The 14,295-nt window shown below is 45.5% G+C and overlaps 2 protein-coding genes across 3 annotated transcripts; one reads left to right on the top strand and one right to left on the bottom strand.

Annotated features, from left to right (window-relative positions):
• The first annotated feature begins 32 nt into the window (after positions 1 to 32).
• On the top strand, positions 33 to 3,680 carry LOC106610536 (uncharacterized). The gene is made up of 4 exons (XM_014209924.3): positions 33 to 543; positions 767 to 963; positions 1,079 to 1,478; positions 1,767 to 3,680. The coding sequence occupies exons 2-4, from the start codon at positions 902 to 904 to the stop codon at positions 1,791 to 1,793; spliced, it is 489 nt and encodes a 162-aa protein (XP_014065399.2). The 5' UTR covers positions 33 to 543; positions 767 to 901; the 3' UTR covers positions 1,794 to 3,680.
• LOC106610491 (uncharacterized) lies at positions 3,305 to 14,037 on the bottom strand. Of its 2 annotated transcripts, none has more exons than XM_082978546.1 (5): positions 12,646 to 14,037; positions 10,933 to 11,309; positions 7,961 to 8,025; positions 7,388 to 7,545; positions 3,305 to 7,107 (listed from the first exon to the last, which is right to left on the bottom strand). In XM_082978546.1, the coding sequence occupies exons 1-5, from the start codon at positions 12,887 to 12,889 to the stop codon at positions 4,184 to 4,186; spliced, it is 3,768 nt and encodes a 1,255-aa protein (XP_082834672.1). In that variant the 5' UTR covers positions 12,890 to 14,037; the 3' UTR covers positions 3,305 to 4,183. The 2 variants fall into 2 exon arrangements, with proteins under 2 accessions (XP_082834672.1, XP_014065343.3); XM_014209868.3 differs by lacking the exon at positions 12,646 to 14,037 and adding an exon at positions 11,923 to 12,455.
• Positions 14,038 to 14,295: the final 258 nt, after the last annotated feature.

Raw genomic sequence — 14,295 nt, 5'->3', positions numbered from 1 at the left:
AGTCGTCATTGAAAACAAACTGGTTTCCGGTCAAATTGAGTCACGCAGTCCAAAACAAACCAGTTGGCGATCACATATCAATTTAGCCTGATAAAGATTGGTATAAAAAGGTTTGTGTCTCGTGTAGGCAGAGTTGAAACTGCCGAGGTACACCCAATATCCCGAGTTTCACAACAGCTTTAGAAATGAAGGAAACCACGTTTAACTACAATATTATTCCGAGACGAACGGTAGATGAAGTAATCGTCTGATGCGATCTAGTTTTACACAACTTCAGAAACAACAACTAATCTTTACATATGTCAACAGAGGAAGTCGTGGCTTTATTTCTGTCCATCTCGGAAGTGCCGTTGGCTCATTGTATGGGTTCTCTGCAAAAAACGTTAATGGCGGAGAGCCAAGCTGTCGAAAAGTCAGGTCGCCGACGTTATTCTTACCGTGAAAGGTCCAGTACCGAGAACGGAGAGAGCAGAGTACTCCAGTTAGCGGCGGAAAAAGCTGAAAATGAAGATGTCAGTTTCGACAACAATGGCACAGACACAGGTAGTTCATTCCACACACACTGAATCAATATAACATACAAATTATTGTCCAATATGTGTGTAGCTTACTGCTGTATAATTGATTGCAATCTAACACACAGTAGAGGTCATTTGATCAAGTTTGGGGGTTAATTTATGAAATGTAGCCCATAACAAGTCAGGAGATAAAAATCGGTTCAAGTTATTGCCAATGTTGACACTTGCCTTACTTCCAACAACAACAGGTCACATGTAGACCACAGTGATACCAAAGCAGACCCAGATCCATCATACTGTGGCAGTGGATCAAGCCTCCACCACACCCCTCCACACATGCAGCCTGTGGCCATATGTTCAGGACAGGAGGATGATGCCTGCACATGTCCACACTGGAGAGAAGCCTTACTCCTGCTCCGACTGTAACAAGACCTTCCACAGACAGGTAGGTACTGGGTAGACGTAGCAAAACGTGATTTCAGCTTGTGGTAAGAGTGAGTTCTTTGGAACTAGCTACTCTGAGTGCCAACCTACACATTCTGTTTTTATTTGGCCGACAGGAATCTAACACAAACTACTACACCAAGGGGGGAGGCCTCTGCCTGCCCGCGCACCTTCTTCCGTTCTGACGGACGCAAGCAACACATGCCCACCAAGAGGACAGGCCCAAGCCGTACATGTGCTCGCACTGCGGCAAATACTTCTCCAACGCCACGGCGGTCGCCGCACACGGGAGAGCAGCCGTTTCCGTGCCCGTACTGTGAGAAGACGTTTGTGACCGCCAGTGTGGTGAAGGTGCATGCCCTGTGCCACCTGAGTGAGCAACCTCGCCCGTGTACCCAGTGTGATAAGAACTTCAGAACAGTGCATGATCTGAGACTTCAGCTGGTGACAAGGCCCTTCCTGTGTGAGAAGTGTCCCAACGCCTTCAGGACAGCCAGGATTCTGCATAACCACAAGGTCAGTAAAGTTAGGTTGACAGGACTGGTCCCTGGTTTTGCTGTCAGTATACATGTAGGTAGGAAACACTGTTCATAGAGGTTTGGGGAAGTGTATGAGAGATGCAGACTCCTGTAATTACTCTTCACAATACTACACAAAGGTATACTAGAGATCTGCTTTGAGAATGGTTGTTTTTTAAATTAAAATATTACCGTATAAAAGGACTGCCATTGAGAATGAGCATAGCTAAATGGGCGGCCTAAAAAAAACTAACATTGTTCCCTGTATTTGGTCCACCACATGGAGGACTGTGACCACGCCTGTAAGGACTAGAACAAGACCTTCAAGACACCCCCATCACCTGTGAGGACTGCAACAAGACACCCCCATCACCTGTGAGGACTGCAACAAGACACCCCATCACCTGTGAGGACTGCAACAAGACACCCCCATCACCTGTGAGGACTGCAACAAGACACCCCCATCACCTGTGAGGACTGCAACAAGACACCCCCATCACCTGTGAGGACTGCAACAAGACACCCCATCACCTGAAGCTCCACTCGGAGGACACGCCCTACGTCTGTCCCGACCGCCTCACCCTCCACTGCCGTACCCACGTTGCAGAGCCCAAGTCCAGGAAGACGCGCCACGAGTGTTCCATGTGCCTGCGGGCGTTCACCAAGGAGAGACACCTTAATGTTGAGCACGGCGTCGAACCGTCCATCCCCCCCGGGTCAAAGTTGAACTGTCATCTGGATTGGAGGCGAAGACTAGGACAGGTCAAACCCAAACCGCCTTGGTTCAGGTGTAACCTGTGTCGGGTTAGTTTTACAGGTCTGAACCAACTGGATAACCACATCTGTGACGAGGAGAGACGGAGTCAGAGACACAGACAGTTACAGCAGAACGAGGATCACAATGAAGAAGTCAGAGCAGAGTTTGGTGTTGAAAGAAGAAAACGTGTTCCTGTCTTATAGACTACTTCTGCCAGTGTCTAGTAGTACACTCCATAGACACCAGCTTGTGTCAGGGAGTGCTGTAGCAGGAAAAACAGGTCTAGGACCAGTTGTTAAACCACAGCTTGTCAGGGCCGGGGAGTGCTTTAGCAGGGAATACAGGTCTAGGACCAGTTGTTAGAACGCAGCTTGTCAGCACCAGGGAGTGCTGTAGCAGCAAGAACAGGTCTAGGACCAGTTAGACTGCAGCTTGTGTCAGGGCCGGGGAGTGCTGTAGCAGGGAATACAGGTCTAGGAACTGCTAGAATGCAGCGTGTGTCCGGGTCAGCAGGAAGAACAAGTCCCAGGCCTGTTTTTATGATTGTAGCCAACCAGGGAGTGGGACAGCCTCTGACCTTGTTCCAAGCACCTGCAGTGAGGTTCACAACTTGTAGAGTCACAGCACCATCTACAGGCCAAACAGTGAAACAGCAACACCCTCTGTGACTAGTTTACATGCCTGTGGTATCATCCACAGCAACACCCATAGCCAGACCAGTAGCAGCAGTATAGTATCCAAACCCATAGTAACACTAGTAAATCCCTTAGCAAAACCTCTAGTGACAAGTCTCACCTGTAGCAGCACCAGTCACCTCCAGACCAGCAATGACATCACAACTATGGCAGCACCAGTAACTCCCAGGTGAAGACCAAATAGAAGCAAATGTATTTTTTTTTTTGTTAAATAAATTATATATAGAATAGGGACAGGGAGGGACCGTTTTAGTTGCAAAATGTTTTGCTACAGCGTTTAACTAATGAATTCACCCATGGCTACTCCTCCACGCTAACAGTTGGCTGAAGTAAACCCTGATGAGTGTCAATGAAAAGACCCATTGAAACATCTCTCTAAAACAAAGTTTACTGCCAAAAGCCATTGACAGTAAGAATGTACACAGTGATAAATGCTATTTGTATGACCATACAAACTGATCAGATATACTTCAAGTTCCTTTCATAAAGAACAGTCATTCTAACATGCAAACACAACCTTCTACAGGATGAAGAACTGATTATGTGAACACGTTTAGGATTACAAATGTGTTAGTTTACTATTCTAACATTTAAGACTTGGAAGATTTGATTAAACAGTTAAGACTATAAAAGTTACACATGTTCAATTTCTTGTTAGGTGTACAGCTTTGACATAATCCACTGTGTATGTTAAGTCTGATTTCCTCCACAGAACCAATAAATCTTCATTTGTTTGTTTCAGCTGCAATATATTTCATATAGTGTTATTCTCAGAGAAGTAAATGAATCCTACAGACACTATGAAAATTCAACCTTGTTGGTTAACCAATTATGTATCTATAAAATTCTGAAATGTAAAAAATATAAGTAGAGTTTTCCTAAAACTGAAATGAATAGTTTCAGAAGTAGGAGTCCCATCAGACTTCGGACGGTAAACTAGCTTAAACAATAAAACATTTTTTTTTTACTTAAACAATACATGTGTACAGTAGTTATGCAAACAGTTCAAAGAATGATAAGGCACTAACCGAAAAGGGACTTCTCTCTGAATTTAGTTTCGATCTACATACTGAAAACACACAACAGTAACATGTTTAACAGTCCAACATTTTAACCAAGAAAGGAAAGTCTTTCGAGTTTCAGAGATTGAGTGATAGTCTTCACAAAGTCCATCTCACCAACTTGGAGAGAGAGAAGCCCCATAGTTAAATCTATGTATTGAGTGACAGTCAGCAAGTTGTGTTGATCCTTTCAGACCGTTGTGTAACCCTGTGTGGTCGTGGTCAGACCGTTATGGTGCAGAAACAGCATCTGGTCAAGGCCCTCTGGAGGAATATTGGTTCTCTTCCTCTGTATCACCCCTCCTCCATCCTGCAGGAACATCTGGACGGCACTGCCTGCGACAGCCGGGGCAGCCAGGTAGGCTCGTGCCACTTTGGCCAGCAGGGGGAGCTGTCCTGATCTAGCCTTCCACCACTGTAAAGGCTCCACGCCCAGGGTGGCCCCCTTCTCTGCTCTGAAGACAGACAGCTCAATGTCCACTGTCTCTTCCACTGAGGGCTGCTTGTTCTGGGACTGGGAGCCGAATAGGTCCCCTAGAAGGAACTCCATGCCGGTCTGCTGGGAGGCGGGCTCCAGTTTCAGCTCCATGTTATCAGTCTCACTGTCGTCGTTCACAGAGCTACCGGTGGCTTCCTCGTCTGAATCACTCTCGGTTCCCTCTTTGAAACTGACCGGGGTGATCTCCTTCAGCCTTTTGCTTCTTCTCAGGACGTCTCCCTCCATATCTCCTGATGATGAGGTGGTTGAGGAGGATCCCCTCTTCTTCCTCTTCTTGCCCCCTGGAGATGCTGCATCGGCCCTCCTCCGGTCCTCCTCTACGATCCGGACCGCTTCTTTCTTCAGACAGGCGAAGGTGGTCGCCTGCTCCCTGACGTCCATGAAGCCCAGGCCGTGAAACTGGGGGTCGAGGGCGCACGCTACACACAACACCTGGTTGATCTGGGGGTCGTTGTACCGGCAGGAAAGGCCCCACCTTATCTTCTTTTTGAGTTCCTTCAAGATGGTGGAGTCGTTGCGATGGCGGGGGTGGGGGGCGAAATGTCGGTCGAGCAGGCCGGTGAGGATGGGCTTGACCAGCGAGAGCCTGGGGAACAGTTCCTTGGCCAGGGTACGGCACGCCACGTCAAGGGGTTTCAGCATGGAGGAGAGATCCTCCAACACCTTCCAGTCAGATCGCTTGGGAGGGACGGGTACCGATGAGTTGGAGCTGTCGGTGGTGTCAGAGTTAGCACAGGCAGCGGAAGTGGAGTTTGTGCCATGTTTGTCAGCGGTTTTCAAAGCGGCAGTCGCCCCTGAATCCAAGTCAGTGGGACTTCCTGTGTCTTGTCCAGTTTGGATCTCACTGTCTATTTGTTTTAGTGTCTCAGAGATCATGTTTTGATAGCGGAGGAGCGTCTTAACCACACTGTAAAGCCCATTCCAGCCTGGTTTCCCATAGGCCCAAGCCTTCAGCTCAGCCGTCTCCTGCTTCTGTAGGACTGAGATCAGTTTCCTGGCTGGGTGAAGAGTTACCATGTCTTTATCATGGAGGGAGAAGAGGCTGTAGAGAAGGTGTTGGAATACACTGAGGGTCTTTGAGATGATGGAATGACCCATGACTTCCTCTATGCAGCTCTGAACGGCTGTGAAGAAACAAGGTATGGGTGGAGAGTGGGACTCCTCGCTGGTGGAGTTGGCTCGTTCGATCGCTCGTTCCAGACCTGAGAGATCATCAGAGGATATGGAGTCCTCCATCTCCAGGAATGTGGTGGAGTTCGGGTGGTGGGGACGGGCACCTCCGCCAACCCCTTCTCCAGTTCTCTCTCTCTTCTTCGGACCTACCTTCGTCTTTTCCATCTCGTCGCCCCCAAGCAGGATGAAACTGGGCTGAGAGATGTCCCACTCCTGAGCCATGGACCTCACTGTAGCCTCGACCATGCTCAGATCCATATCCCCAGTTCCTGTCTCACCCAGATGCTGCGTGGCCAAAGCCAGGTTATGGGAAGTGAAGTCAGCGTTGATGAAATGGGCCCAAAGGGTGGCGTATCTCTCCTGGTCTCCCTGCCAGTCATGACACCACACGTCAGCACTAACAGCTACGTGGTGAGATACTTGGTTCTGGGTCTGTGAGCAGAAACGGGCAGCTTTTCTTGTTGAGGAGCTGGGTTTGAATTGAACTGGAATATTTGGCTTGGAAGTGTCATCCTCATTAAACCCAGTGCTGTTGGTCAGCAGCTTGGCCCAGTTCTTTCTTCCCTTGGTGTGGACATCCCTCAGCACCTCCTCCAGTAGAGAAGCTGAAGGAATCTCCTGGCAGGATGGCAGCAGGTTCTGGATCAGCTGCTTGAAGCCCTCCCCCTCCACTGTATCTGGGGGCAACAAGTCTTTGATGAGGAAGTTAGTGATGGCTGTGGTGGTTTGATTGGTCAGGAAGTTAGAGAGCGTTTTCTGTCCCGGTGTAGCGGTCGAACTCGGTGTTACAGTATCGGTCACTGCTGAACTGCCGTTCCCACTCCAAGTCCAGTCCTCATTACTGTAGTTGTTGGTGGTTCTGTGGGTTGAGGGGCTGCTAGAATGAGGTGCTCTGCCACCCGTACTGTGGTAAGGCCTGAAGCGTGAGGACGAAACCCAGGGCTTGTTGCCATCCTTGATGACGTCCCGGCGCTTCATATGGTGCATCTGGACCAGGTGGTTCTCCAGGTGGGTGACAGTAGCACTGTAGTCCACGTGTTGACCACACAGCTTGCACATGACTTTGTCCTTGTCCAACGGCTGGCCGTTGGGGTCCGGCTCAAACCCAAAGAACTCCCATACGGGGCTGTTGGGCTGAGAGGGGCTCAACAGTATCTCAGCACCCTTTACAAAGTCGTACTTCACGGTTGTTGCCAGTCCCGTCTGATTGGTGTTTTGAGGTGGGTTGAGGACAGGGGTGGGGTCAGTGGTATCAGTCTGTAACCCGCTACTGACATCACTGATGACTGGCAGGGGGCTCCCTGATTGGCTGTTGTCTGACCAGCTGTAGGAGCCATTGGTGTCTGGGAGACTGCTAGTTCCGCCTACTGGCACGACCTGGATGTCACGGAAGATTCGCAGTAGGATTTCCTTGTCCCCGAATTCACACTTGATGTTCTCACCTGTGAGAGTGACAGTAAGAGAGAGAATATTGTGTTTAATAACAGTGTTTGTGTGAGTCAAAATATAGGTAATGCTTTATTTTGCAGCTCCCTGATCAGCTACCTTTTACTACAAGATAACGTAATTCCATAATTAATACCCAAAAACATACTTCTCCGTCACATGGGATGAATACTAGGAAGCTCCAATTGTTATCAAGTAATAAATAATATTATACCAGTTCATAGCACCTAATAACATTCATTCTGTTGCGCTAGAACTCCCAATCACAAAACGTACCTATCCCTAGACCCAGCATGGCAGCGTACTCCTGGCCAATCCAGACCTTGAGTTCTGTCCCCTCAGGGATGGGCTGGGAGACCCTGTAGAAGATCTGACCGCGGTACTGGAACACCGTCAGGTTGTGTTCTTCCTCGCAGGCAGCACACGCTACATACCTGAACAGGGATGAGAGGCATGACAATGCAGTGAAATTAACATTGCATAGCCAATGGAGCGGTTTCCCCAGACACAGATTAAGTCTAATCCTGGACTAAAAAGTATTCTCAATGGAGAATCTCCATTGATCTTGCTTTTTAGTCCAGGACTAGGCTTAATCTGTGTCCTGGAAACAAGCCCTAAATGTATATCTTGACTAAAGATGATATTCAAATAGATATGAGATAAATATGAAGTAGGGATGTCTGTTTGGACATGAGAAACATAAATTACTAAATAAATGACATTGTTATATTCATTGGGTTAACTAATAAGATCACTAAAGGAATACATGTTGGAATTGAAAAAGGTTAAACAGATCGCTAACAACCTGAAAGACTAAATGCAGACATTGTTTCAAACATAACTTCTCACCTCATCCAGTTTGATTTGTTTTCATCCGAGGCATCTACGAAGTAGTAGGAATCATTTTCTTTGATCTGGGAACAAGAGAAGAGAATCAACTATTAGCTGATTTGTAGACCAAACTGACCACATTTGCATCTAGTTTACAGTGTTTATCTATCAAGACCATACTGAACAAAATGTAAACGCAACATGTGTTGGTCCCATGTTTCTTGAGCTGAAATAAAAGATCCCAGAAATGTTCAATACTCACAAAAAGGTTATTTCTAAAAAATGTGTTTACATCCCTGTTAGCAAGCATTTCTCCTTTTTCAACATAATCCATCCAGCTGACAGGTCTGGCATATCAATATGCTAATTAAACAGCATGATCACTATACAGGTGCAGCTTGTGCTGGGGACAATCGTTATCAGATGTCTCAAGGTGATGGAGCGTGCAATTGGCATGCTGACTGCTGGAATGTCCAGCAGAGCTGTTGCCAGATAATTGAATGTTAATTTCTCTACAATAAGGCGCCGCCAACGTCATTTGGTTGCTGGATCGAATCCCCAAGCTGACAAGGTAAAAATCTGTCATTCTGCCCCTGAACAAGGCAGTTAACCCACTGTTCCCCGGTAGGCCGTCATTGTAAATAAGAATTTGTTCGTGACTGACTTGCCTAGTTAAATAATTGTAAAAAAAATATATATATACTATTCTGTTACACAGCTTCCGTATTCTGTTACACAGTTTACAACACTTTCAGAAAGTATTCACACCCGTTGACATTTTCTAAAATGAATTTAAAATGGATTAAATGGAGATGTTTTGTCACTGGCCTACACACAATACCCCATAATGTCAAAGTGGAATTATGTTTAGACATTTTTACAAATTAATATCAAATTAGAGCTGAACTGTCTTGAGTCAATAAATATTCAACCTTATGGCAAGCCTACAATTCAGGAGAAAAATGTGCTTAATAAGTCACATAATAAGCTGAATGGACTCACTGTGTGCAATAAGTGTTCAACATGATTTTTAAATGACTACCTCATCTCTGTACCCCACACATAAATATATGTAAGGTCCCTCATTCGAACAGTGAATTTCAACCACCAATTCAACCACAAAGACCAGGAAGATTTTCCAATGCCTCGCGACGGGCAACTATTGGTAAATAGGTTAAAATAAAAACAGCAGACATTGAATATCCCTTTGAGCATGGTGAAGTTATTAATTACACTTTGGATGGTGTATCAATACACCCAGTCACTACAAAGATATAGGCAACAACATTGTAGTTACTCCACAATACTAACCTAATTGACAGAGTAAAAAGAATGACGCATGTACAGAATAAAAATATTCCAAAACATGCATCCTGTTTGCAACAAGGCACTAAAGTAATACTTCATAAAATGTGGCAAAGTAATTAACTTTTAGTCCTGAACACAACATGTTATGTTGGGGCAAATTCAATACAACACATTACTGAGTACCATTCTCCATATTTTATAGCAGGGAATTCATCCTGAGGGGCTGCAGTGGCTTGTGGGTCTGTGTACCCACGTTCATACACCCCCCACACACGTGAGCAAAACATTTTAACGTCCCCCAAACTGCAAAATCTATGGCAAGGCCTGAAAATAGTTGTCTAGCAATGATCAACAAACAATTTCACAGAGCTTGAAGAATTTTGAAAAAAAGTATGGGCAAATGTTGCACAATTCATGTGTGGAAAGCTTTTAGAGACTTACCCAGAAAGACTCTGCTGTAATCACTGCCAAATTCTCTTCTACTCAGGGGTGTGAATATTTCTGTATTTCATTTTCAATACATTGATAAAATGTCTAAAAACATGTTTTCACTTTGTCATTATGGGGTATTATTTGATTTCAAGCTATAACAACAAAATGTCGACTAAATCTAGGGGTATGAATACTTTCTGAAGGCCCTGAACATATTCTGTTACACAGCTTCCATATTGTAATAAAACCGGCAGGGAGTGTGGCTCGAACCCTCAACCTTCTGGCCAGAAGCCCAGCGTGCCATCGACTGTGCCACAAAAGCATGCTGAAGCGGCAGAGTAGATATCCGCGCTTATAAACCAGGTTCGCTTCAATATTCAGTTACACCGCTTACCTATTCTACACAGTGATTTAGTCAGGATGGTGGATCAGGCTAATATCTATCTGACCATACTGACAGCCCAGGCTAATATCCATCGGTCCATACTCACAGCCCAGGCTAATATCCATCTGTCCATACTGACAGCCCAGGCTAATATCCATCTGTCCATACTGACAGCCCAGGCTAATATCCATCTGTCCATACTGACAGCCCAGGCTAATATCCATCTGTCCATACTGACAGCCCAGGCTAATATCCATCTGTCCATACTGACAGCCCAGGCTAATATCTATCTGTCCACACTCACAGCCCAGGCTAATATGTTTCTGTCCATACTGACAGCCCAGGCTAATATCCATCTGTCCATACTCACAGCCCAGGCTAATATATATCTGTCCATACTCACAGCCCAGGCTAATATCCATCTGTCCATACTCACAGCCCAGGCTAATATCCATCTGTCCATACTGACAGCCCAGGCTAATATCCATCTGTCCATACTGACAGCCCAGGCTAATATCCATCTGTCCATACTCACAGCCCAGGCTAATATCCATCTGTCCATACTCACAGCCCAGGCTAATATCCATCTGTCCATACTCACAGCCCAGGCTAATATCCATCTGTCCATACTCACAGCCCAGGCTAATATCCATCTGTCCATACTCACAGCCCAGGCTAATATCCATCTGTCCATACTGACAGCCCAGGCTAATATCCATCTGTCCATACTCACAGCCCAGGCTAATATCCATCTGTCCATACTCACAGCCCAGGCTAATATCCATCTGTCCATACTCACAGCCCAGGCTAATATCCATCTGTCCATACTCACAGCCCAGGCTAATATCCATCTGTCCATACTCACAGCCCAGGCGTATTTGAGGCAACTCAGAGGGCCGCGGGTCAACTCTCCCACGAAGGGTCCAAACGTCCACCCCTGATGCAGTGACAGGGTCTTGGCAAACACCCCCGCCTCTTCCTCCTCCGCTGACCCCCCAGACACAGGCCCACTGCCCCATCTCCGCAGGCTGAGGCACGGGGGGATGGAACCCACCGCACGGGGGTCACCGCCCTCCAACCATGGCTCACCGCAGACCACCGTGTCTGGGATGAAGTGAAGCAGTCTGTCATTACCGTGGCCAACGCCGAAGTTACCATGGCCACTGCCGAAGTTACCATGGCCACTGCCAAAGTTGCCTTGGGAACCGTTGTCGTTGTTGTAGTGTTGACTCTGTTCTGAACCTGGGTAGAGGTGGAGAGGGAATTAGGAGAATCTGCCTGGACTGTGGATGGAGGAAAATGCACACCGGAATTAGGCTGGCAGTAGGACACCTCTGTTCTCTTCCACCAAATCTCAAGTATACATTTAAAATAAATAGAATATGAGTAAGCAGACTGCAGTCTCTTTCCCTCTCTTACACACACTAAGGGGGGGGGGGAAATATGTACAGTTAAATATAGAGATATTATTTGACGATATATCGCAATTTCTTTTCTTTTTTTACAATAGCGCAATATTTTTTTGAGCTAGTCAGTTGTACCTGCACCAAAACTCCAGTATTTTTTCTTCATAGCTTGTTCACCATGTTTAAAAAAAATGATGAGCAAAACATCAGCGCTTATTTAATTCAGGACTTTCCATGACTGATCAAAACTCCTGTTCATGGCGCTCTCTTGCCCCTTTGCAGCAGACAGTGAGCAATATGTTTGGACATTGAATCACAATATCAAATCGCAATACATATGGAATCGCAATACATATCATATTGGCACCTATGTATCGTGATAATATCGTATGGTGAGGTCCCTGTCAATTCCCAACACACACGGCGCAAATAACTTGCTTATTACACACCTGATGTCTCTGATTGACGCATGGAGGCTCCAACACCACCATACACGAGTTGATAAAACACATCAGGGTGGTGAACCCTTAAATGTGATCTCAGGTTGGTCGGGCTCCCAGTTTTGCACGGAACTATCCTTCGGCACAACCGACAAATGGCCTCGTCCTTATTTTCAGGCTCCCCTTTATCATTTGGTTTTACACCAAAATGAACCCAGACTGTGGATGTAGCTCTTTTCTTTGAGACAAGATCCATCGTTCAATGACTAAAATCTGCCAGTTAGCACAGTGAAATAGGTTTACCTGGATACCTCGATATAGCCTAAAGATTAGGCCTACCGATGATGAAATCATAAACGGTTATCGATTTACACACAATCGTTACCAATTTAGAATGTTTACAGAATATACCGCGTCTGTATATTTTACTTAATTGCCAACAAATTCAGCAACATATCCGACGAACAACAAGTTAATGTGTACGATATCAGTGACCCTTAATGGCGATATCCGATACTTCTTTCGCATCGAGGATAGAGTTTGACTGACATCGCTGGATGACCAATCATATTCAGGCGTTTTGGTGCGTTAGCAAATCATCTTCAAGTATTGAGTTGTATATAATGCACATCATGCATGACAGCGAGTGAAAGAGAGAGAAAAAAATCGACAATAATATGTCCCCAAAAAAGCATAGGCTACAATTCTAAAAACGTTTCAATGTAGACTCACCTGATGGCTCAAAATAGTACCCATGCCCAGACGTTGCCGATATAAACTCAGAAAATATATCAGGGTGTCGTAGTCGCAGGTGATGTCTTAGATTGCTCGTGTTTCCTCCTTTGACAAAAACAATCCTCCGGCATAACCGGCAAACCGCCTCATCAATATTCTGAGGCTCTCCTTTCTCGTTTGGCTTAAAACCAAAATGCACCCAAATTGCGGATTTGACTTTGGGTTTAGAGACAAGATCCATTCTCACGACCGACCATTATAATCTACGTGTAGCAGTAGCCTTCACTCCGTTGAGGGCTGGTCCTTCAATCTGGGTGCGCTCGTTCTACTGACCGCCCAGTAACCTACCCCGGCGTGGCATGCGTGCACTCGATATACCGGGCTCAATTTTGCAACGGTCACCAAATGTACAGTTATTTTAAAAAAACGGAGAATTTTTTTTATACAAGTATGTAAATATCGAGTACTATGGATGGGCTGCATGGAAATGTAGGAAGACAACTCTACAGAGATTGTCGTGTTATACCACTGGCCTATGCGAAATGCACAGCATGGAAGTGAGTGAAATTGAGAGAGAAATCGACACTGGGTAATTTAGTCATGGGGAAAAACACATCGAAGCCTACAATTCTAAAACGTTTGAAATCTACATTCAAAGTTTGAATTCCTATGCCAGTGCAAATGACTTACAGCAGAGCAGACTCACATGATGGATCAGAGTAGTAGTATCCATTCCCAATATAAACTCAGAAAAACAGTGGGATGTTTTAGATTACTCGTGTTTCCACGTTTGACACAAACAATCCGACATAACCTGCAAACGGCCTCATCAAGAGTATGAGGCTCTCCTTTGCCGTTTGGCTTAAAACCAAAATGCACCCAAACTGCGGCTTTGACTTCAGGTTTAGAGACAACACCCATTTTCACGGCTGACCATAGCCTATAATAATAATAATAACCAAGGAGTCCGCACGCTTCCCAGCCGAAACCGTTCGGAAGAGTTCGTGCTTATATTATGGCGACATTTTCTGACGTTTTGGACGTCGGCGATGGTTTTTCGGATGTTCGGGCACACAAAACATTTTCTGGTAGCAAGGTGAAGTTCAGAGCCGAAGTCTATGTACTCCCCTTCCTCGGTGATTGGTCAACAGTAGGACTCTACAATAAGGTCTTTGTTGTCGTCCAACGAGAGACGACTCGTTTTCATACACTTTTTTTCATTGAAAAATACTGCACTATACATCTTAGTTAGATGTAAAAACATCAAAATGAATGACAGATTTCTTGAGTTATGTTAGATTCGTTTCTGACTATTTTGAGGACGTACAGGTTACGGCGTCTCAAAATGGACAAACATTACTATTGCCGCTTTCTTCTCGGTTTTCAAGCGAAGGTCTTTTTTAAAAGACTATACGAGTGCACTCGTTTGGTTCAACTAGCAGAGTTTGGCTAGGCACCAGTTTAACTTCTTCTTCGGTGCGGTTTATCGGCGGTTGGCATCCAACGTTATGGTGCATTACAACCACCTATTGTACTGGAGTGTGGACCAGAGACAGGGAGCAACTAAATCCTACCTGCTAACCCCGTTGCTCTTAAAAAATATATAAAATATTTGAGACTATCTAATGACGTTCTACTCAATATACT

The sequence above is a fragment of the Salmo salar genome, chromosome 08 (genome assembly GCF_965601325.2).
Source record: "Salmo salar chromosome 08, fSalSal1, whole genome shotgun sequence".
In the NCBI taxonomy this organism is placed as follows: domain Eukaryota; kingdom Metazoa; phylum Chordata; class Actinopteri; order Salmoniformes; family Salmonidae; genus Salmo; species Salmo salar.
The sequence above is the reverse complement of the archived record's forward strand: the minus strand, read 5'-3'. Positions and strand labels throughout refer to the sequence as shown.

Bases quoted from the DNA above. Each gene is read 5' to 3' on its own strand.
- LOC106610536 (XM_014209924.3), top strand. From the start codon at position 902: ATGTCCACACTGGAGAGAAGCCTTACTCCTGCTCCGACTGTAACAAGA. The intron at 964-1,078 runs GTAGGTACTGGG...TTTGGCCGACAG, and splicing joins ACAAGACCTTCCACAGACAG to GAATCTAACACAAACTACTA. The intron at 1,479-1,766 runs GTCAGTAAAGTT...CACCACATGGAG, and splicing joins GGATTCTGCATAACCACAAG to GACTGTGACCACGCCTGTAA.
- LOC106610491 (XM_014209868.3), bottom strand. From the start codon at position 12,169: ATGGATCTTGTCTCAAAGAAAAGAGCTACATCCACAGTCTGGGTTCAT. The intron at 11,310-11,922 runs GTGTGTAATAAG...ACCTCTACCCAG, and splicing joins GCGTCAATCAGAGACATCAG to GTTCAGAACAGAGTCAACAC. The intron at 8,026-10,932 runs GTGAGTATGGAC...TCTTGTTCCCAG, and splicing joins GCCTCAAATACGCCTGGGCT to ATCAAAGAAAATGATTCCTA.